The 23,514-nt window shown below is 35.5% G+C and overlaps 1 protein-coding gene across 1 annotated transcript; it reads right to left on the bottom strand.

Annotated features, from left to right (window-relative positions):
• Positions 1 to 414: 414 nt before the first annotated feature.
• On the bottom strand, positions 415 to 22,238 carry MACC1 (MET transcriptional regulator MACC1). The gene is made up of 4 exons (XM_077757611.1): positions 22,124 to 22,238; positions 18,388 to 20,426; positions 14,516 to 14,704; positions 415 to 627 (listed from the first exon to the last, which is right to left on the bottom strand). Exons 1-4 carry the CDS (start codon positions 22,236 to 22,238, stop codon positions 415 to 417), a joined length of 2,556 nt encoding a protein of 851 aa, XP_077613737.1.
• Between the last annotated feature and the right edge of the window lie 1,276 nt (positions 22,239 to 23,514).

Genomic DNA, 23,514 nt, shown 5'->3' with positions numbered 1-23,514 from the left:
TGCTTCTCCTCTCTCTAGACCTGCTATGGGTAAAACTCCAGGGGTCACAATGGGAGCATCTAGTTTATCTAGGTAACTGTATGAGGTAATTATACTAACAGCCATTTGTTTTAACTTAGAGAAGTTAAAGCAACTTTGAAAGGGACAAGGGTTTTATTTTCCTTTCTCAACAAGAAAGCAGCTTAATGTTTGCATTTGAAACATATAAAAATACATGTTTGATTATAAAACTTATCCTTGGATTTTGTGTTAAGCTGTGCTTTCACCAGGAAAAAATATTTTTTGAAAAATGAAAAAAGATAAGTAATATTTTTTCTGAGATTCTTTGTGTACACACATGCACACATACACACACACATGCACCCCGTTTCCCCCCTACCATTCTCCCTCTTCCCCAAAACATACCCTTCATTTTTATACTTCCTCAGAAGTAGAGAATGCAGTTGCTCTCAAAAACTCTAAGGAATGTATTAGTATTAAAGCTCCAGTTAAGTCTCGCCACTGCTTGGTCACAGGGTTTTTCATCCTGTCCAAAGCTGATTGAAGGTCTTGTAACACGTCTCTGTAGCTACTTCCATAGTGAGCACCCCAAGTATAGAGAAAATCGTAGGCAGGTTTCCACATTGTCTATAAAGAAAATAAATTAGACTGCAGTAGTTAGAAGAAAAACAGAGAGGAAAACGGATGTTTTAAAAAAAGTTTTAAAAGACTCTTAGGACATAAAAAGCTGGAATACCAATTATACATGGACTTACTTAATGTCACTGAAAACACGTTTTAATAGCTATCATGTCCATCGTGTCATTTCTACACCTAGAAATGTTAAAACTAATGACAAATAGGGCCCCCCTTTTTATGGATCCATCATCTAAACATTGCTCATTGCCTTGATATGAATATAAAATTCCTTTTGCAATTTTTTGGTGATAATGAGATGTTATCTACATGAACTTTTCACTCTCTGAGACACTTTTAAGGTAATAATAATGACTCTTTTATTTTAATAGTATCTGTGGTGAGCTTTATTATACCATATATCACAAGAAGGAGCTATACTGTATATTTAATGCTTTAAGTCATTTTATTTGAACAAGGAAAACAAGGAAAGAGGTACCTTCATGATCAAGTTTTAAAAGGAAAGTAAAAATACAGTTTTATAATTAGAAAATAATTTAATGAATCATTTTATAACCAAAAGAAAGATCAATAGTCAATGTTTTATTATGCTTTCCACAAGCATCTACCAATGACATCAGTGTTTCCATAGAAATAAATGTACGTCAAAGAGGAACTTCATGTTCGAGCATGTATGTAATGGTAACCAAGGCAACCAGGCTCAGAGAGAATAAAGACAAAGGTCGACCAAAGAAGATAAATTGTAGGATAAACACACACACACACACACACACACACACACACACCGAGCTTAAAATAAATTTTCTCTAAGAAAACGAAAAAATGAACCATGTACTTATAATTGGAATATTTGAAATATAAACTTTACTACCTGCTACTTATTTGGGTTCACTAAACTAATTCATTTGTGATTTTATCAATTGCAAAATGCAGAATCACAGACTGTGAGCTCAATATTATGCAGAGTTGCCCTTTTAAGATAGATCCTCCACTAACAGTAACAGCACGTGCAGTGGGGCTTTGGAATGTAATTTTTCACCTCTGATAGCCTCATATACTCTACAACTGAAATTAAAAGAATGAAAGACCTAAAAAGGAGTTTCAATTCAATCTACATAAAAAGATAGGCATTGAACTCAAAGGATAGTTTGATGTTATTTGTCCAAATTGGCATTCCTGGGAAGACATGAACACTCAAATCTTCATCTCTTTTGATGAAGCTTGATTCTACAAGGTATTGAATGGAAAATAATTATCCAAGTTCTGCCATATCCAGGAGGTCATAATGCATCATCCCAATGATCCCGGATTTTTTTAAATATAAGCTTTACCCTCTCCAACCTGACTTACAAAGAGCTGTATCTTCCATCACTGGTAGACTATGAATGAGGTGTTTTCTTGTCTATTTTTCTGAATACTCACTTAGCAACCAAACCTCCCAATTGCTAGTCACCACTAATAGTTCAGCAATGGAAGATGAACTGAGGCATATTAACATAGGCTTTTTGCCAAATTCGATCTTGCCTGCCACTGCTCAGATGCAAAGACACACTAAACAAGTAGATTATTCTGTAGTGAGTATATATTAAACCTCTGTAAAAGCTTTGAGATCTGTATTTTATGTTGCATTCATTTAAAATTCCCTGATGCTCAACTAGTTGGTACATTATTTTTCAACTTGCCATATATTGTTTAAAATAATGATTTTTATAGCTAAAGCCTTCTCATAGGTTAAGTGTCCAACTGTTGATTTTGGCTCAGGTCATATCTCATGGTTCATGAGTTTGAGCCCTTCACTGGGCTCTGATAGTGTGGAGCCTTCTTGGATTCTCTCTCTCCTCGTCTCTTTGCTCCTCCCCTACTCACATGCACTCTCCTTCTCAAAATAAGTAGATAAATTTAAAAAGAAGAGATGTATTTGAATATATTTTATGATAAATAGCAACTGAGAGCATTTCAGTACCCAGATGATGGCATAGTATCACAAAAACCAGATGTCTCTTAAAATATCATATCTGGGTAATTTTCAGTTTATGCACTACTATCTGTGCAGATTCAAAGTAACTTCATAGAGGCAGCCAAAATGGTTCCACTGCCTTTCCGTGCAGAGAACTCTGCATCACATATCTTGCTGCAGCACAGTGGATTGCTATGTATAGAAAAGCCCTAAAGCATACTCAATCATGCAGCAGTCCCCTGGTGCTGTGAAACAGGAAACACACCAAGGTGATGCAGGAATTGGAAACTACAGATTCAGAAGTCCAATGATACATTTATCTACTCACTTATGCAGAGAGCTATATACCGCTCTCACATTTGGCAGTTTTCACTGACAGCAGAACATTTCAGTGAGCTCTTGAAATTCAGAGAAATTTGGATAGATTTATGAGTCCTAGACCCAAATTAAGGTATCTGATAGTCTGTAAAATGACTCTCCACGAGTACTCTGAATTAGTCAGAACTGCAAGGAGGGATATTGCTGTAAACTCATCGGGCATTCCCTGAAATATAATCCATAAGCTACATAGAAATGGATACAATAGCTTGTGGCTGAAAACACTAGGGCAATGGTAAACTTCATGATTTACACTAAAATGTGTATATATTGCATTCCATTTTTGTTTCTCTCTGCAGCAAACTAAGCCTGAATGTTCCTTCAGTGCAAAATCTGATCTACTGTATATAACATCATGTGTGGCTCTCCATATAGATGACAGAGAAAGACTATTGTAGCACAAATACAATGAATATATTCAAAACACATTGTTGTTCATTAATTATTTCACTTATTAAATTAAGAATTTTTGAGTAGCTACCATGACAAAGAATTTTGTTACACAAAGGAATAAAATGATGAATATAGCATGATTTGTTTTTAGAAGGTTATAGCATAGAAGGGAAATAGATACTTGTTCAAACACTGGCCCAATGTATAACTAGACAGCATTTGGTCATTACTAACAGTTAAAGAAAACTCAGAAATTACTTTCATGTTTTCATTTAGTGTAATAAAAACTGATATAGTTCCTTGACTGAGAAGAAGTATGGTGTAATAGAAAGAAAGATAGGTTTTGGTGCCAGAGACCTGGGTTGCTATCTGAGTTACATTGCCTATTGGATGGGTCAGTTTGGGTAAATTAATCAAAGTATCTGAGTTTTGAATTTTTTAATCTTTAAAATATAGATAATAATTTCATGGGTCTGTGTTCAAAGCACCTCCTAACCTGTCTGGCATACAGTTTGCATTTAATACTTTTTAATAGGATATGAAGGAAAGTGGGTACTTTTGGGATGAGAGAAAGATAAGCAACCTAGTTTTAACCCTAATGCATATGATGTGAAGGCGTGAGTATCTCTGTCTCCAGTAAGACTTTGGAACAGAGAGATGACCTCCAGGAAGCAGCCAAGAGTTTAGCATCACTGACTCCAAAGTGATAAGGAAAAATGAGAGTGGAGGAAAAGGTCACGGAAGAAAACTAAAGGATGAAAAATTTAACCCTCAATTAAGTCTGCAATTAGGAACCACAAACAAGAAATAGAAGCAATAAGGGGTGTCTGGGTGGCTCAGTCAGTTGAGCAACCAATTCTTGATTTTGACTCGTGTAATGATCCCAGGGTCATGGGATCAAGCTCCCCATAGGGTTCCACTCTGAGTATGGAGCCTGTTTGGGATTCTCTCTCCCTATTTGTCTGCTCTTCCCTCACTTGTGCTGTCTCTCTCTCTCAAAAATAAACTTAAAAAAAAAAATTCTCTCTCCCTCTGCTCCTCTCTGCTGCTTGCATGTGCATGTGCTCTCTCTCTAAAAAAAAATAAATCTTTAGAGAAAAAGAAAAAAAATAGAAGCAATAAGACAATGGAGAGAAAATGGTGTCAGTCATAGAAAACGAAGCAGGGATCTTCATGTTGCAAAAGTCAAGAAGTGAGAACATCCTAAAAAGCACATTCAGCTCACCCCAGCTTCTCCAGACCTGTTGTTCTCATAGCCTTCTAACTCCATGTTCAGTGACATCATGTTGGGAGGTTAAAATCATTGGTGTTAGGAGTTTTTACACCATGGAAGATGGCAAAGGTGCAATTTAGGGCTTTTTTCTCCCTTGAAGAGCTATTAAATATCTGCCAGCATGTCACTCATTGAGGACATCTCCTCTCTGTTACCCCTCTGCTACCTCTAACATCAGATAATGTGGAAACATGAATCAAAACTGAGAACAATCCAGGATTATGGCATTATTAGGACTTCAGTAACCACGGAAGGCAGTTTCAAAAGAGTTGTAGAGGGAAGACTGCAGGTATGAGCAGGTGACAAGGAACTAGAAGCCATAGAAAAAGTGGGTCACATTTGGAATTTGAAAGTTAAAGAGAGACAAAGTTAGGAGGAGAAGCAGTGGAAAATATTTTTTTAAAGGAAAAAATCTGTAAAAGCTAATATTTTATAATTGAAAGGAGAGGTTGGTTTGAATCCTACCCTAGCCAGATGGAGAATTTAGGGTGGATGAAGATTAAGGAGGCAGCACATATAAAACACTCAGGAAGATAAGTTAACTTCCTTCAAGCAGAACACATAAACACATGCAAGTATTAAAATCATTATGGAGTTAGGGTAAGGGCAAATATCATGAATAATTGAGAATAAATAGGATTAAAAGCATATGATATAGTTATGTACTTGATACAAATGAAAAGTGTTAAACTAGGGTTTTTTAAAAATTTTTAAACATTTATTCATTTTTTGAGAGACAGAAAGACAGAGTGGGAGGTGGGGCAGAGAGAGAGGGAGACATAGAATCTGAAGCAGGCTCCAGGCTCTAAGCTGTCAGCACAGAGCCCAATGCGGGCCCAAACTCACGAAATGTGAGATCATGACCTGAGCCAAAGTCGGATGCTTTACCGACTGAAACACTCAGGCACCTCTGGGCAACTAGGTTTTAAAACTATGTTTTATTAAAAGAAATAAACAAATCTCTGTCAGGTATGGTAAACAGAACTTTCTCTATATTGATATTTGTTTTAACGAAGCATGACAAAAGTCCAGCCTTCATCAATGCAATGAGTAGTCTAATCAGTTTTTTGTTGTCCTTTGTGGCATAGCTATATGGTATTTGACTCAAGTCCTTAAATATTCACACTTTTATTACTTCAGCACTTCTTTCTCTCTGTCATACTATGCTTTCTTATTCAGCAAGTGTACATATGCTATCGAAGGCAAAGACAAAAGAGGAAACTTGCATACATTAATTAACTATAGACTCTACGAAATTATGTCCAAAAATACATACTAAAAGCCACAAAGGAGCGGCACCTGGGTGGCTCAGTGATTTAAGCATCCAACTTCAACTCAGGTCATGATCTCACTGTGGGTTTGAGTCCCACATTGGGCTCTTTGCTGACAACTCAGCCTGCAGAGTGCTTTGGATTTTGTGTCTCCCTCTCTCTGCACCTCCCTCGTTCACACTCTGTCTCTCTGTCTCTCAAAAATAAATACTTATTAAAAAACTTTTTAAAGCCACAAAGGATTCTCAGCTTTGTAATAATTAAAGATAAAATGAAGTCATATGTTTTCTGGAAATGTTTGAATGAATAAAATCAGTAGAATAAACAATTTTCTTTCCACGATGACCTAAGTCCTCTGAAAGCTGGAAGTGATTGTGGACTGCTATGATCTCTTCCAGGTTTATGTTATCTTATATATCTATTTAGTGGCTTAAAATAGTTCTTCCGCTCTTGTTCAGTGTTATGATTTAAGGGATGATATGCAGAAACTCTGCACTAATGCTTACATAAATCAAAAGGAAAGCATGCTTCTGAGGGTTTTTCTTGAATTATTCTTAACCACAAAACAAATTCTCTCTCTAACACAATTATTTGACACATAGGCATTACTTTTACTCCTCTACTCTGAAAATTTTTTAAATGTTAACTTCATGATATGGGTTCATCTTTGAATAAGGAAGCATGAGGCTGACAAAAGCATAGAGTTGTTGATTTCTCAGCTGTGTGTTTTGATCTCCTTCTATAAGGGAGCATCAGTAACCATTTAATCTATTAAAGGTTAGCAGTTTCCAAAGTCCTAGCATTTGTGTGACATGTCTTTGGTTTCTCTTCCAGGCATTAGAGGACAAAGAAAAAGGTAGAGCAATAAAAGAAGTGGTGAGATATCAAAAAAAAAAAAAAGAAAAAAGAAAAAAAGAAAAGAAAAGAAAAGAAAAAGAAAAAAGAAAAGAAAGAAAGAAAAGAAAGGAAGAAACAGGAATAGAGATTTAAAGAATAGTTTTCTAAATTTAGTGCTTGCTCCCAGAAGCCAGTAAGACTCATTAGATAATGCTCTGGATAATGAAATGCAACATGAATAAAAGCAATTCAGATGAGCTTAGCATTCTATGTCTTTTTTTAGCTCATAAAACATGAATAGCATAAAGGATGCAATTGGTTAACTACAATTGGATAATTAAATTTTGCCACATTAAAAGATTCATAACCCACTTACTTTCCTCATAAAACTATAGGAGCAATGTTTCATTTTAAATACAATTAGCTGAAAAAGTATTAAGGCAAATTTGCATTATTAATAATTATTACATGTGTTCTATCTTTAGTACATTATTTAAAATATCCAGGTGGGCCTTCTATTACCTTAAATGGTAAGTATATAAATGGTGTTGAAGATGAGATTACCATTATCTTTAGAAAAGAAGGAAGGCTAACATATCAGGGAGTCCCTATTTCCTCAGAGGGGACATGGGCTTCTTTAAAAATTGACATAGGATTCTCTTGGAAAGTCCTTTTGAGTACAGCCAGCTCTGCTTCCTCTAGGAATAACCACTTGGAACATCAGGGGTTAAGCATAACCCAGAGGAAGATAGAGGACTCATACTTTGCTAGTGTATCTAGCATTCAAAACAATCTAACCTCTTAGGAAAACCAGCTGGACAAGGCATCCTCACTAACTCCTAGTCAGGAAGAGAATTCAGGTCACCTATCTATAAATCTAGAGTCATTTCATTGAAGTATAGCCATATATTAAGCAGTTTCAATCAATGCTCATTTAAGTCATGCTTAGCTGGATTTTGGTTTTCTAAAATTCCTGGTTGTTTGTGATTCATCAAAATTAACCTTAATAAAGAAAACCTAAACTCTAAATCAAATATTGGTGTCTCTAAATCTATTTTAAGATATCTTTATAATATTTAGTAATATGATTATTATTTCTATTTGATCTTCAATAGGTAATAAGACAGATTATATGTAGAATTAAATCAAAGATCATATGAATATAATATGCTACCCTATGAATTTCACTGTGATGTCACTGTTTCTTTATTCCATCATTTCAAGAAATGGAGTAGTTTTTTGGAATTAGATATTGTAGCAACAAGGATTATAGCATTGTACAAAATAGACTATGATAGTCTAAATATTATGTCACTATGTTAAATCTGTAGCCCAAACAATGAAGAACTGAGAAATTAATCTATACATGTTACCACTGGTAGATGAATATCCATATAATATTTTCCTATTTTTAAGAAATTATAAATGTATCTCATCCTGTAAAAGCCCAGCAAACCATACATTTAAGTACCAAGCCTAGAACTGAACAATTGTCATGTCCCTGCAGAATTCAGGACTTGCTGTGTGAGCCAGAAAATCATAAGGGTTCAAGGAATTTCTTTTATACTCTGCAAGAGACATTTCCAAGGAAAATTAAATGTTGTTAAAGCGGTGAAAAAAAAAAAAAAAACTAATCAGACAAGCCCTTTTTCCCTCATTTTTTCCATGCATTACCATTCTGCCAGTATTTTAGAAGAGAAACCTTGAAATCATGCTGACTTTTCCCTTGCCTACATTTTTTCTATAGTTACTCTCAGCCATATTAATAAAAAATTACTATACTTTATTTCCTTTTCCAAAAGTACTTAGTGTCATACAGTTGTCAAATTCACCTCTTCCTCTTAGTCAAAATAATAGATAATATATAGTTATTACAATGTACAAAGCATTGTTCCAAATATTTCATATATATTATTTTCATTTAAGCATCCAAATATCTGATGAGCAAGATAGTATAATTCCCGTCACTTTCCAAAAAAAAAAAAGTATTCTTAGAAAAGTCAAGTAACTTGCTGAAGGCTAATAGATAATAGAACTAGGAGTCCAGACTAGCAATCTTAACCTCTATGCTATGGCAGTTATTAAAGACTCTATTGTCTCCAATCACACACCACCCCCCCACACACACAGACACACACACACATGTCCATATCTCCCAATAATTACTAAAATGATCTCTCCCCTCCAGCCCACATATTCTCCTCAGTGTCTCTAGATGTGATTGGTATCCAGAAATCCCCTTCCAATCCTCTCTAGTTATTCAAATGCTACCCATCTTTCAAGATGAGGATGTGTCTTCTGACAACTCTTTCCCAATTTGATCTTCTTTTATTTATCTAATTCTGAAAAGACTTATCATCAGTTATGTATATTGCATAGGACTGTGTGTAAAACATACCTGGGTCTGGAACCCAGTTCTGTACTTAATAACCATGTAATTCTGGATGATTTACACAAAGGCATTCAGTCTCAGTTTGTATATCTGTAAAGTGTGAATTGTTAATAATGTCTTCCTTGCCAAGTTTGTTAATATAAATGAGATATGGTAAATAAAATGCTCATAATGATTAGCTGACACATAGTAAACACACAATAAATTGCAACTATTACCCTTCTCATTATTTTCACTCATTTCAGCATCTAATCATATACTTCTTTGAAATATAAGAATTCAAATATTAACAGTTTATCTCAATTCCCAGGCCAATAAAATGTGGCTTTAGGGAGAAAAAAATCATATTTTTCATTCTGTCTGTGATTTTTGTAGCTACTAAAGCTCCAATGCTGAGAACTGACAGTCCTAGTAAATACGTTAAAAGTACAGATGAATTAAATACTGAGAGGAAGGATTCAGAGGAAAGATACTAAATAAGTAGGGAGAATTCTATATAGAACTTTTATTCGTGTATAAAAAATAAGTAAAGTTAGCTCTTTGAGGAATATCTACTTTCTCACTTTAAATCTAGACCTAGTATAAAGTGCTTTGAACACTATAGCTGCTAATCAAAAATGAGGGGGGAAAAATATATGGCTAGAAGATAAAACAGAGAATCAGATCCTCACTGATTGAGCAAAAATACTTATACATGCACCATGCCAGTCATAACTATCTATAGGCGAGTGGCTTCTGAGATGAGGTTATATTACAATGAGCAACATTTGATTTCCTTAGGCTTCCATAATTAGGGTGGCCCATTCTGGCAGGTCAGTTAAGAAATCAGCCTTGTCGGGCCTATTGGTGCCTGTGGTTGAGGTGGAGCCCAGTGGGGTAGAAGGTAATTTAATAAGAAGTGACCTTTAATGTTGTTAGTAAATTAGTGTCCTTACTGAATAAGATGGAGAGAGTATCTTCTTTATTGTTGGGCAGGGGCCAATGGAAGATATTTATTAGGAAAATTGTCACATATACCATTAATCCCCAGAAGCTTAAGTCAAGAGTATCCAAGTTAGACCAAAGAATGTCTTAGCCCAGAAATTCCTAGCATTTTCGCCTTGTAAAAACCATTTTTTTAAAAGGGCTATTTTTCTAATATTTTATTGATTCTGGTTTCTAAATTAAAGCTCTAAATATGTTCGGGAAAATAAATTCCAACGAATTTTCATTAACTTTCACTGGAAAACCTTGGCAATGATTAAACATCTTTACATAGTGCAAATGTATTTCCTTTTCAAAAGAAATACTCTGAAACACATATTTTGCTTAAAATCAGGTTCCAAATTTTATAGTTTTTCATTTTTATGTTAGAAATGCAATTTCTTTAGAAAAATTGAGTAACATTTCTTAAAACTTCACTTAGGTAGGTGGTTAGTTTAAAAAGTGGCTTTCTCAGAAGTCTCCAGGGAGAAGCTTTTTTTTTCAGCTTATAAAATAATAAGAAATGTCCAAAAGTACTCAAGAAAAATCTGACATGCTATTAATAATCTCTTTTCTTTAATTGGATTGAAGCTTGATAAAGATGCTAAGACAAATTTTGGTATGATCATTTGATGGCTTGAAAAAAGAAAAAGAAAAAGTGCAGTAAGTCATCCCAGTCCTGACCACACCTGCTGGCTCTGCCACTCAGGTACCATGTTGGATTTGGCGTTGGTGAACAGAGTATGATGGTTAAAGTACAAAAGTCCCAAAGTCAAAGCCTGTGCTCCAAACTTGGTTCCTAGCTATGTATGTTTAAGCAAGTTACTCAACTCAACCTCTCTGCATCATAGACAGTCTTAATATCTGCCCCACAAGATTTTGTTGAAAGGATTAAATAAAGTTAAATTTTGTAATGCTCTTGGAACAGTGCCTGGAACAGAAAAAGTGCCAGATAACTGTCTTTAAGATAGAATAAAAATAGAACAAAAGTAAAGAGGAGAAATTGAAAAAGAAAGTGAGTAAAAGAGCTTGATTGTAGACATTGGCACACATAGAGAAAATGTTGGAAAGTATGCCCTCTGAGGAAGTGAGATAAAGGAAACAAAAGCAGCATGGGAACCACCAGGCCTTGTTATCTCTGTGTCCCAATTCTGGTTCCCTCCTTCTGCATGCCCTATCCAGAAATAATATCAGTGTGCTTTAAAATCATTTCTTGGGGTGCCTGGGTGGCTCAGTCGGCTAAGCGACCGACTTGGGCTCGGGTCATGATCTCACGGTTTGTGGGTTCCAGTCCCGCGTCGGGCTCTGTGCTGACAGCCAGCTCAGAGCCTGGAGCCTGCTTCAGATTCTGTGTCTTCCTCTCTCTCTGACCCTCCCCTACCCATGCTCTCTCTCTCTCTCTCTCTCTCTTTCTCAGAAATAAATTTAAAAAAACAATAAATAAATAAAATCATTTCTTGACTTATAAAATGATATTTTTTAAGAGTCGTCTCTTTCTTGAGGAAAAAAATAAAATGTACAGCTGTTCCCCCTATCCTCAGGGGGATAAAACTTAGCATACACTTATCTTTTAGATTAAGTGGCCTAAACTCCCATAGATTATTTGGAATGGGTTTAGGCCCATACATCATGCATTATTTTCTAAGCATTTAATAACATGAATCACAGTGATAACTGTCAGCATTAGCCACAGTAAATTGAATGATAACCTCTAGAAAGACACCTAGGGACTTTCCTTTCTATTTCTGAATATTTATCAACCTTTGACATAGACTTAGTCATTCGTGATTTGGACTGTGCAAAAGTAAATAATGGAAAGGTAGGCTGTTTGTTGGCTTCCATCAAGATTTAGGGAAAGACAAACTATGAACAATCACAATCAGAGAGAAGTTAGATGCCTAACACACCTGAGAGAATAAACAACTTTCTTCTGATACATAATTTTCACCAAAACCCTTTTAAAAACAAGGCCTTACCAAGAAAAAAAGTCTGGCTTTCAGTTAGGCAACTTGTCTTACAGAATTATTTTTAGGAGTGCCTGGTTGGCTCAGTTGATAAAGCATCTGACTCTTGATTTGAGGTCAGGACATGATCTCACGGTTTGTGAGATCGAGCCGTGTCTGGCTCTGCGCTGGGAGCATGGAACCTGCTTGGGATTCTCTCTCTCTCTCTCTCTCTCTCTCTCTCTCTCTCTCTACCCACCCCCTACCATCCCTCCTCTACTTGGACTCTTTCCCTCAAAATAAATTAAAAACCCATTTTTTAAAAAAGAGTTATTTTAGAGCAGTTTTAGGTTGACATATATCTATATTTTGCATATGTCTCCCACCTGTGCATAATGCATAGCCTATCACATTATCAGAAGCCTCCACATCATGGGCATATTTGTTAGAACTGATGACTCTATAATGATAGATTATAAATACTCAAAGTCTACAGTTAACCTTGGGTTCATTGTATATCCATTGCATATTCATGTGTTGTATATGCTATGAGTTTAGACAAGTAAATATATCATTATGATATCATACTGAGTATTTTCAGTGTCCTAAACATCCTCTGTGCTCTTCTTATTCATTTCTCCTTCCTGAAAGTCTGGCAACCACTGATCTCTCTACTATCTCCATAATTTTACCTTTTCCAGAACGTCATCTATTTGATAGCATAGAGTGTGAAGCTTTTTTTCAGATTGGCTTCTTTCACTGAGTAATACACATTTAAAGTTCTCCCATGTCTTTTCATGGCTTGGTAGGTCATTTCTTTTTAGCACTGAATAATGTTCCATTGTCTGGATGTACCAGTTTATTTACCCAAACACCTACTGGAGGACATCTTAGTTGCTTTCAAGTTTTTGACAATTATGAATAAAGTTACTGTAAACATTCATGCACAGGTTTTTGTGTGGACAAAGTTTTCAACTCCTTTGGGTAAATACCAAGGAGTATGATTGAGTAATCATATATTAAGAATATGTTTTGTTTGTAAGAAAGAGCCACAGTGCCTTCCAACGTGACTGTATCTTTTTGCATTCCCACCAACAATGAATGAAGGTTCCCATTGTTCCACATTCTCCACAACATTTGGTGTAATCAGTGTTCTGGAATTTGGCCATTCTGATAGGTGGTGGTATCTCAATTAGACAACGTTTTAATCAATTTCACTTAAATATCTGAATAGTATATCTGTCAGAATGTTGTTCTTCTTTCCTTATTAAAGGTTTGTCATCTTTTAGCTCATTCAGTAAAAACTGATTTGTAGATAGTAATGTCCTTCTTGGCATATGGTGGTAACTGTAGTCTATAATGGAGAGTTGTCCACAAGGCAGACATGTTTCCTGGATGTTCTTGCTTCAAAGTCTGTTTGGGGTCCTTGGTGGAAAACCAGGCCCCAGGAATCCCGAAGCTTCCAGTGCAGCTACTGGGATTTACCTGGCTTGATCTGACTCTTTAGGCTTCATGGAAAAGTTGTCTTGTTGTGCTCACCCAGCTGGTATAGTTGCTTCGAAATAAGACAAATTTCTCAAAAAATTGAAACCCAGCTCTATGCCCAAATAGGAAGTGGGGAATATAGCTTCTGTCTCCTACCAAGTTGTCATTTAATCAGCGAGATAACCTTTCCTTAACTAAACTATGTTGAAAATGCTTTCACTCATGTAAGAGAAAGACACAGGGCATTTTATATGTGCTCATCATTGGAATACTTTCATTTAAGTCAATAAAAATGGATTCACTTTCTTATGGTAAATAGAGAAAATATTTACCTAACCTAGGCTTAACAGTATACATTTGTTTTAATATTAATAAAAACAATATATGCATGGTAAGTGTTTACTTTGTACTAAGTGTTGTTATTCTGTATTTGATGTCTATAGTTCTTACTGTACACAAAACTATGAAGTAGATAATGAAGCTCTTAGGTATTCTAGCTTGCATGACCAGGCTCTCATTACCAGCAACCCCACAATAGTCACCTCCTTAATGTTTATCACCAAACATTATTTATCATAGGTGACTAAGTCTATAACTGAGACTGATAAATACTTATTATTATATCCTCTTTCTTTGTTCTGATTTGGCCTCATTTCCTCCCTTCCGAGTTTATCCGTTCTCTGCCTCAAGTTCTTATAGCCCTGCCTACTAAATGGCTAGCTATCTAATTTGGTCAATTTATTTGATCAAAGACCATGTTAAAATGCAATCCAATAGGAGAAATATCAATATACTTTAAAGGTTCTCGGTGCATTTAAAGAGTGATGTAGGTTTAGTTGAGATAATGTTGATGTAGTTATAGCTGGAATGACTTCAATTAGTGGATCCTCTAAGAGACACCCTCAATTAATCCATGTATGTGGAATTACATTTGATTTATTTGGTCTGCAATTTTTCACTATTTAATTAGACAAAGAGAAATCTTACCTCAACAGCAACATCGCCAGCTTTTCCTCGGTGAGGAATTTCATACGCCTCCATCTGTTGCTTTGTGAGTCGTACTAACTTTTCAGCTAGTTCCCTCCAGCCTTTTCCAAGCTTGACAGCTGAAGTCAGAATAGCAGCCTCTTGGATGAGATGTGCTACTAACCCTTGGCAATCCATCTTCAGCAGAGCCTGCAGCAACAATTACATTTCATCGTTAAAATCAACTAATTTTGGCTTCCTCCTATAAGTTAATTTTTTTATTATATATTCTAGAAACTGGTATCCTCTCTCTCACCACATGTATTCTTGAGGTTTCTAAAATTCAAAAAGCTGATTTACTTTTAAGCAAATACAACCAGTGAAATATAGAGAATATGACTAGACCACAATTAGGGGAGATTTAAGCCCAACTCAATGACTAATTATAAGGTCTTGGGTAAACTACTCAACTAATATGTTTCTTTAATATCCTAATTGGAAAAGGAGAAAGTTAAACTAGACACTTTCAAAGATACCCTGAGATTCTAGCGGTCTATAATTTATCAACCAAGAGAAATGATTATTCACTCTACCAAAAATAATGCCTTTCCTTTCCAGAGAATTGGCTACAGGATTTCTCTAAAGAATAAGCACACCAGTGATGGTAAATAATACTCTATTTTACATGAAAATGTGACTTAAAACTTCCCAGAATAATGCCTCTTGCATAAAATGAGATACTCCTACAACTTTGAACAATGCTATTTATATTTATGACTTTAAAAAATTAACTCTCTGCCTTCACCCTCATTGTAATTGTGCTAAATATAAACCACTTAGTATTAAAATATTCTTGCAAAAGGGAAAACTATTGGTCTTCCTTCCTTCCTTCCTTTTAATTAGGCATCTGAGCTGTGTCAATGACCATTCATATTTTAAACAAATCTATGAGTTTCCCTTTGGCTTGAATATGTTTTTGAAAATGGGATTATATCTATGTGTCTTCTCTGTTCAAATAAGCAAATAAACATTGTAGTACCTCATCATTTAACAGCACTTCAAAGCTTTATCTATCACTATGAAACAATAAGTAAAAATGAATGGTCAAGTAAGGCAACTAGTAAAGTCCATGGAGTGTTCATTCCTATGGAAGCATAAGAAAGAGAGCCCATGGTTTAATACATTGACTGTATTCATCCTTACATTTATGGTGAGGAATTACAACTTCAGGAAAAGGCAGTACTGAGCCGGAAGGCCCCTGAAGGTGCTTTTAGTAAACTGTGGAATGGTTTTAGCAATGCTTATTCCAGATTCTTGCTTTAAGAAAAGAAATTTACACTTGGGGTTACAAAATCTGAGTTTAAAATCCAATTCCACAAAGTGAAGGACTTTAGGTAAATAATAAAATACCTCTGTTTAGTGATTTTTAAAATGGATAGAGTGGTGATATCACCTTCTTAGCTGCCCATAATCTTTATGAAAACTGAATCAGATACTCGGGTACTTTAGGAATTGTCAACTGTCAAGTATGTAAAGACAACCAGTCTCATGTCTAAGATATGACTGAGGGTTTTAGAACTCACAATCTTTATTAGTTACCTTCCAGCTACTGCAAATTAATATACAATCCAAGAAAAACATGTACTTGTTATGCAAATAAGGTTTCAAGAGATGGCCTCTATACCTCATAGCCCCTTCCAAACAGAAATCCTGAGGGGCGCCTGGGTGGCTCAGTTGGTTAAGCGTCTGACTTCAGCTCAGGTCATGATCTCCTGGTTTTTGAGTTCGAGCCCCACATTGGGTTCTGTGGTGACTGCTCAGAGCCTGAAGCCTGCTTCGGATTCTGTGTCTCCCCCTCTCTCTTCCCCTCCCATGCTAGTGCTCTGCCTCTCTCTGTCTCTCAATAATAAATAAACATTAAAAAAAAAACAAATAGAAATCCTGAACTTCCACTCAGGTACAGCATGAGTTTTTAGGAACTATTCTTCTGAATGAGAAAGCACTTCATCAGTACTGTTTAGTTAGTCACCAAAGTCACTCAATTAATTAGCATACACCAATATAGTGCAGATATGATCAGGCTTAAACTTCCAGACCACTTGGCCAAAATAACTTTTTTTTTGCCACTAAGAGAAACAAAAAAAACAATTTTCATTTCAAGCTTTCACGGGTCCACGCTGAACATGAACTAATGCAGAGGTAATGAGAGGTAATGAGCCACTGCAAAATGCACATGCAGCTGGACCAGGTAGATCAGCCAATGACTAAATGTCTACACTGAGAATGTGGCACACCATCATAAAACTATCTACTTAACAACTGGCAATTAGGGCTTTTAAAATTTAACCTTCTCAGTATCACTGAGGAAAGAAAATGTTTTATATATACAATTTCTTTATTATATAAATTATTGTTAATGTCATAGAATATATTCTTCTCTAAAAATCTCTCTCCTCCACGTGCACCTTGATTAAAACTTTCTTCCTCTCCATGAACCTGCCTGTATAATCTTATTTATCTCTCCTAGGGCACCAGCCTTGCATGGTTATAATGGTATTTACTACACAGACCAATATACATATTCACAGAAACTTTTACACACACACACACACACACACACACACACACACACACCTTTACAACTGTTTTAGGAAAGTATAGTGGTTTTAAGTGTGGCTTTGGAGCCAGAAAGGTCGCAAGTCCCATCTCTGATACTAACCAACTGTGGGGTCTTGGGCAAGTTTTCCAGTCTCCCTAGACTCAGTTTCCTCTGTTGGTAAGATGAAGATACCAGCTAGCTGTACTTACTCCATAGTTGTTATGGCTAAGTGAGATAGTGTGTATAGGGAGTTCAGCATAGGGCCAAACACATACAGAACTCTACAAGAGTGTTAGCTATCATTATTATCATTTATACATTCATATTGTAGCTGCTTTTAGAAATACACTCCTGATTTTTCTTTTTTCTTTTATAAAATACTGGATTTCTATTTTAAAGGCAAAACAGTTCTTTATCTACTTTATATGTCTCCATTGAGCCTTACACTGAAGTAAATGCTATGTAGAAAAAAAAATGATCCCCAGAGTTCTGTTAAAACGGAAGGATTAAGAAGAGAATTAGCAATATCATTTTTTTGGGTTCTGATAGATTGCATAAGAAAAAATGTTAAATTGATAATGTGAAGGACATTGATGATATGGGTCTTTTAAAATTCTGATGAGGGGCGCCTGGGTGGCTTAGTCGGTTAAGCGTCTGACTTCGGCTCAGGTCATGATCTCACGGTTTGTGGGTTCGAGCCCCGCGTCAAGCTCTGTGCTGACAGCCTAGAGCCTGGAGCCTGCTTCGGATTCTGTGTCTCCCTCTCTCTCTGACCCTCCCCTGCTCACGCTCTCTCTCTCTCTGAAATAAACATTAAAAATGAAAAAAAAAATTCTGATGATATGTTTTAAAAGGAAAATGCTGAAAATTAAAAATAAAACTCTAAATAGTGGATGTATAGCAATGGACAAGTTAATCAATCTTGTTTCAGTATGTTTTTATTTACTTTCATGTTATTGAAGCTTCCCTGATATTTTAAGAGCTATTTAACTACTTGAGAGAGGAGAAGAGATCTCTTAACTATTATACTCTAACACAAACAGAATCTTCAATCTTACTTTGAGAGATGATCCTCTGGAGCCTAGTTTCTGGGAAAATCACTCTTGAATTTTAAAACTTAGAAATAAATTATATTATCTTGTAAGAAAATGTATATATTTGCTATAAAGTGACTTCAGTTTATTTGAGACTGCTGATAATTTTGTTAAGTTCTCTCATATGTTTAGTTGTAAATATTGCTTAGTTAATAAAGTTCTGTATAGTAAACACATTACTGCGATCGAGGAATACTCACCACAATAAGTTCATAAAGAAACTTCCTGGTATTTCTATCTGCATGGCAATCTTCCTTTAACTTCTTTACAATATAGGAAACTTTTTCTGATTCTTTGTCTGCTTGTATTTCAAAATCTTCTAGTGCCAGATGTGAGTAACCCAAGACATGGGCTAAAGCTTTCCAATCGTAAACTTTTTCTGACACCAAGGTCAATACAACTGAGTAGATGTAAGTCAGTTTTTTAAAGGGTACGGTAATTTGTTCAAGAAGATTTCTGGTTGTGAAGACATTATCTGACATGGATATTACTTGTTCCTTTGCAATCACCTTGATATTTTTGCAATGTATAAGTCCAACCTTACCTCTCAAGACTCCAACATACCATTCTTTCACTTTGGAATGCCCAATAGCTTTTACCTTACCCTCTCCAAGAAGAGCTACTGTGTCCCCTTTGAAATATTCAAGTAAGTAGTCAATCTTTTTTTGTCTTAGCACAGTCTTCAGAGTTACCCCAAAGTTGGTGAAGTTCATTTTTTTGTCTTGAAATGTGGGATATTTGACACACACTGTTGCTAACAATGGAGCAGACTTGATTTTCTTCTCTTTCTGCAAATTATCTGGCAGATTGGAGAGTCTTTTTAGATTCGGAGCTGGATCAGGTGTAGTGATAAAGAACTGTGTAAGTGCTCTACCATTGGGAGGCTCCACCTGAACACGGAAAACAAATAAGTGCATTTCTCTGGACTCAACTAAGGAAAATAAAAATTGTTGATTAACTACTTCACCTGCTTGCAACTGCTTTTGTTTAATTTCTTTCCTTTCTCCTTCTGCCTTCACTTCAAAATCAGGATCACATGAAAAAACAGAAATATTTAAATCTTGTGGCTTGTCAAGGAAGAATGAATGCTTCCCCCAAAGCTGAAACACAACCGGAGATGTGTTTTTACCACCCTTCTTAATATCAGAGATTGTAAGCTTTCCTGGCATGTAACTGTGTCCACAAACTGTGAAAATAGCAGTGAAACTGGGATGAATATATCTGGGCCCATAAATTCCAACTGAGGTGGTTTTGTGGATACAATCCCAAATGGTGGCAGCTGGTGACTGGATAGCTTTAATTTGTGCAGCAACCACTAGATACATCACCTGGCTCAAGTCTATTAGCTTGACTTGGATAATGTCTTCATAAATATAGCAGTTGTTTAACACTTTGAAAGGGCCTTCTTTACCCAAGCTGTGTAAACATACCATTTCTGTCATGACTTGGCTGAAAGGATCCTTTCTCACTTCAGCCCCTATTTTCATCTCCAGCAAAATGGCTTCCATTGTTTTAAGGTTGCCTAACATGATTTCCAACAGTGGACTCACGGTGCATGAAAGATCATGGTTAAGCATTTGCGGAGGTTCAAGAAAAGCCCTTAGAGATATCTCTTGGAATTCTCCCACAGCTACATGTCCTTGGGGCACATGGACAGTGATATCTGATTCAGGTAATTGTACTGACCCTCCTTGGTGGCTTAATTTACAAACTATCACAGTCTCTGCAACTTGTGTTTGGGCCCATCCAGGACTCTGATTAATTATATTCAAATCCAGGCAGGAACGAGCCAGCTGGCGTTGACTTAGCCAGGCCATTTTATAAGCCTCTCTATCATTCTGAAGCCATTCTAAGTCTTGTTCTAGTATCTGGCCAGAGTTATGTATATTCTGATGGGCATGTGCTGTGTCATCTAAAATGTCTAAAAGTTCCGAAACACTTTTAGATCTTCCAGCTTTCCGTGGGGAATACTGCCTAAGCAACTGATGCATATCCAGTTCATCACCAGAGGAATCAAAAGAATTTCCGATTTCTATTTCTCTAAAAAATAGAAAAGGATCTTCCTTCAAGATGGAAATATTGTCTTTCTTCTGGTTATTTCTTAACTGAGTTATATCATCCAAAAATGGGTTAGAAGCAGACAGTTCATTCCAGAATGGATTTGTAGTTTTGGAAGCACAATTGCCATGACATGTGAAAGCATCTGGCCAGTTGAGAAGAAATCCTGGGTCTGGACATTCTAGTTATTTAGACAAAAACAAAGTAAAACAAAGATGAAGTGGCATTCTAAGATACAACCAAGACTAGCTTTTCTTATTGCTTAACAATCCAAGACTCTTTAATTTGCTTTTCGACCTCCAGTGTAATAGCTACTACGAAATTAATGTTCAGTTTGCTCAAAATTCATGTTATGGGAAAAGAATAACTGTCCTGCTAATTTATTTTGACCAGGTTTAATGTTATTTTACTGTAAGTCACTATGATTTAAAAATAGGGGTTCAAAAATTTAGAATTTAGGAGGAACTTAACGGAGGACCGTGGGGGAGAAGAAGTGGGGAAATAGTGGGGGAGAGGAAGAGAGGCAAATCGTGAAAGACTCTTGAATACTGAGAACAAACTGAGGACTGATGGGTGTGGGGGGTGAGGGGGTAGATGGGCATGGAGGAGGGCAATTGTGGGGATGAGCACTGGGTGTTATATGGAAACTAACTTGACAATAAACTATTTGTAAAAAAAAAAATTTAGATAGTAATCAGTTGAACACATTTCCTTGAAATTTACCCAGACTACATACACTTATGCCTTATTGTTTTATGTTTTATTTTCACAAAACAAAACCCCTGAACAAACAGAATAATTTAGTCAACTATCCAAATTTTTTCTAAACACTGAATAGTCAATCTCAATATATCTAGATTGTTCATTTAATGTTTTTCTTTTCTGATAATATTCCATATGTTAAAAAAATCAAATGCATCTGTTAACAACTAAAGCAATTTTTAAAAAACAATATGCCAAATTAGATAGTAATGCATTTCTTAGGTTATTTCCTGATACCTTTGCACTGGTAAATTTAAAAACATTGAAATTTTTTTGAGAAAAAATAAATATTTCATGACAATAAATATTGAAAAATTGATCACTATTAGATTTACTATTGGAAGGAATTCATTGTACTTTTCTAAGTTTAAAATGACTGAGAACAGGCTTACCACTATGTAATGAAAACATGTTATTTCTTTGGAGAGTTTAAGAATCACCAGCACATTAAAATATGACCACCATAAGGAATTTCTATATACCTCACAAATACTAAAGTCATTTTTTAATGATTAGAGTAACTAATACTTTGTCATTTATCAGTAAATATTGGTAACAATTCTGTGAACTTAGTGAAACTGGTACTGCTTTCAAGGAAATGAAAGCCAAATTGCCAGCCAAAATTGAAAAATGAATTCAAGTAAATAGTCAGACATTTTTGTTTAATATGTATACACCTATATCTTGATTGAAATGGGTTTTCAGCATCACATATTAAAGATTAGAAGATGCACTTGAAAAATAAAAATTGCACTTCTCTTATTTCCATGTCGCTTCAACCTGGTTTCATCTCTCTTAAACCTTACTCTTCCTCTGAGGATCAATTCAATTCTTTTCTTTTCCATAAAGATTTCTTAGCCCACACCAATCTCTAGAGATCTCTTTGGCCCCCAAATTCATTATGTGTACTGCAAATATCATTCACTTAATAATGAATTCTTGCCTTCTCATAAGATTTACAGTATCTGTTGCCTGTGCTATTTTGTTTTGCTCCTTTTCAATGATAGTGTATTTCTATGATCATTTTATAATTTAATTTTTTGTAGCTCTTTTCAGAAGTAGCCCTCCAATAGTTATTGGTAATGGGTAAAATAATTAAGTTATAAATTCTTGTACCTGTAATATGGAAACTTCGTGAAGATTTTTGGTCTTCCATTTTAAACAAATTTCCCTCAGACTTACTGTGTGAAATTCCTCCTGACCAAAAATGGGCCCTTTCATTGGTTAACATTTTTCCACCTACAAAATAAATAAATAAACAAATAATAAATAAATAAATAAAATTTTATAAGCATACATACACAAGTTGGCAGAGAAAGTAAACAAAGTATTCACACATCCTTAAATAGAAAACTGCATATAACAATACTCTACATAGGTCCTCTATTTCTAGTAGGATGCTAGATAGATATTCTGAAATATGTATTAGCACTTCACTGAAAAATGCTCAGATTCTAAACTAAAATGTATTAGTGATCCCATAAAAAATGTAATTAATGAAAATCCCAAGAACAAGAGAATAGGAATAGTAAGTTGAAACTTCAATAAATAGGAAATCCCTGTTTGGTGATTGGAACACAAAGATTCACAAAACTGGAAAGTCTCCACTGAGTTCTATACATTCAGTGCAGTTCCAAGAGAAATCACAACACGTTATGTATGTGTTTGTAATTTCTTAAACTTTTTAAAAGTTTCTAAAGAAAGGCAAAAGGCTAATATTCAAGACAATCCCGAAAAAGAACAGAATGGAAATGAAATGTTCCACCAGATACTAGCATTTATTATCAATATGTGCTAAGTGAGACAATGTGAAACTGGAACAGAAATAAAATAAGGACACACAATAACCCTAGAAACAGACCCATTCCCACACAAAAACTTGATATATGACAGAAGTGGCCTGTTGTTGTAGGAAAACCTTGAATATTTACTTCAGAACAGATATACATGAATGTTCATTATATTAACAAAAATCTGGAATTACCCAATTATCTTTTGCCATATGAATAGATAAATCAATATGGTGTTTTAATTAATTGAAGTACCGTGCAACTATGAAAACAGGCAAATTACAATAAAAAGCGTCAGTATGTTCTAACTGGAAGCATCCCATTGCTGTGACTCACTCTTCCTCACATATACGTTATCTCTTTGTCCCATGGCAACACTGAAAAATAGATATCTTCAGTAAGATTTTAGAGTACAAAAATGAATCTCAGCAACAGAACAGAATGAACTTACAAGGTCAAACAACTGGCAACTGACCGACCCAAACATAATTCCTCATTCACATTACTGCCACTCCATAAACCCTGTGACCCAGGATGCATACGCCCCTTCTCAGACTTGAGGCTCCCAATACTACATTCTCAGACTATCCTACCTTCTAATTCAAACTGCAAGTCATGCTAAACTTTTACTTCTTGTTCTTTCTCCTTTAGGCATTAACCGTATCTCCTTTACCTTTAACTGTTTGTCATACCCTCTTTTCAAGTTCCTGACATTTT

Source organism: Crocuta crocuta, unplaced genomic scaffold (assembly GCF_008692635.1).
Source record: "Crocuta crocuta isolate KB4526 unplaced genomic scaffold, BGI_CrCroc_1.0 scaffold62, whole genome shotgun sequence".
Lineage (NCBI taxonomy): Eukaryota > Metazoa > Chordata > Mammalia > Carnivora > Hyaenidae > Crocuta > Crocuta crocuta.
Note: the sequence above shows the minus strand (reverse complement) of the source record. Positions and strands in the feature narration are given on the sequence as shown.

Coding starts and splice junctions, on each gene's coding strand:
- MACC1 (XM_077757611.1), bottom strand. CDS start 22,238: ATGTTAACCAATGAAAGGGCCCATTTTTGGTCAGGAGGAATTTCACAC. Junction 20,427..22,123: donor ACGAAGTTTCCATATTACAG/GTACAAGAATTT, acceptor CTAAATAACTAG/AATGTCCAGACCCAGGATTT. Junction 14,705..18,387: donor TTCTTTATGAACTTATTGTG/GTGAGTATTCCT, acceptor TTGTTGCTGCAG/GCTCTGCTGAAGATGGATTG.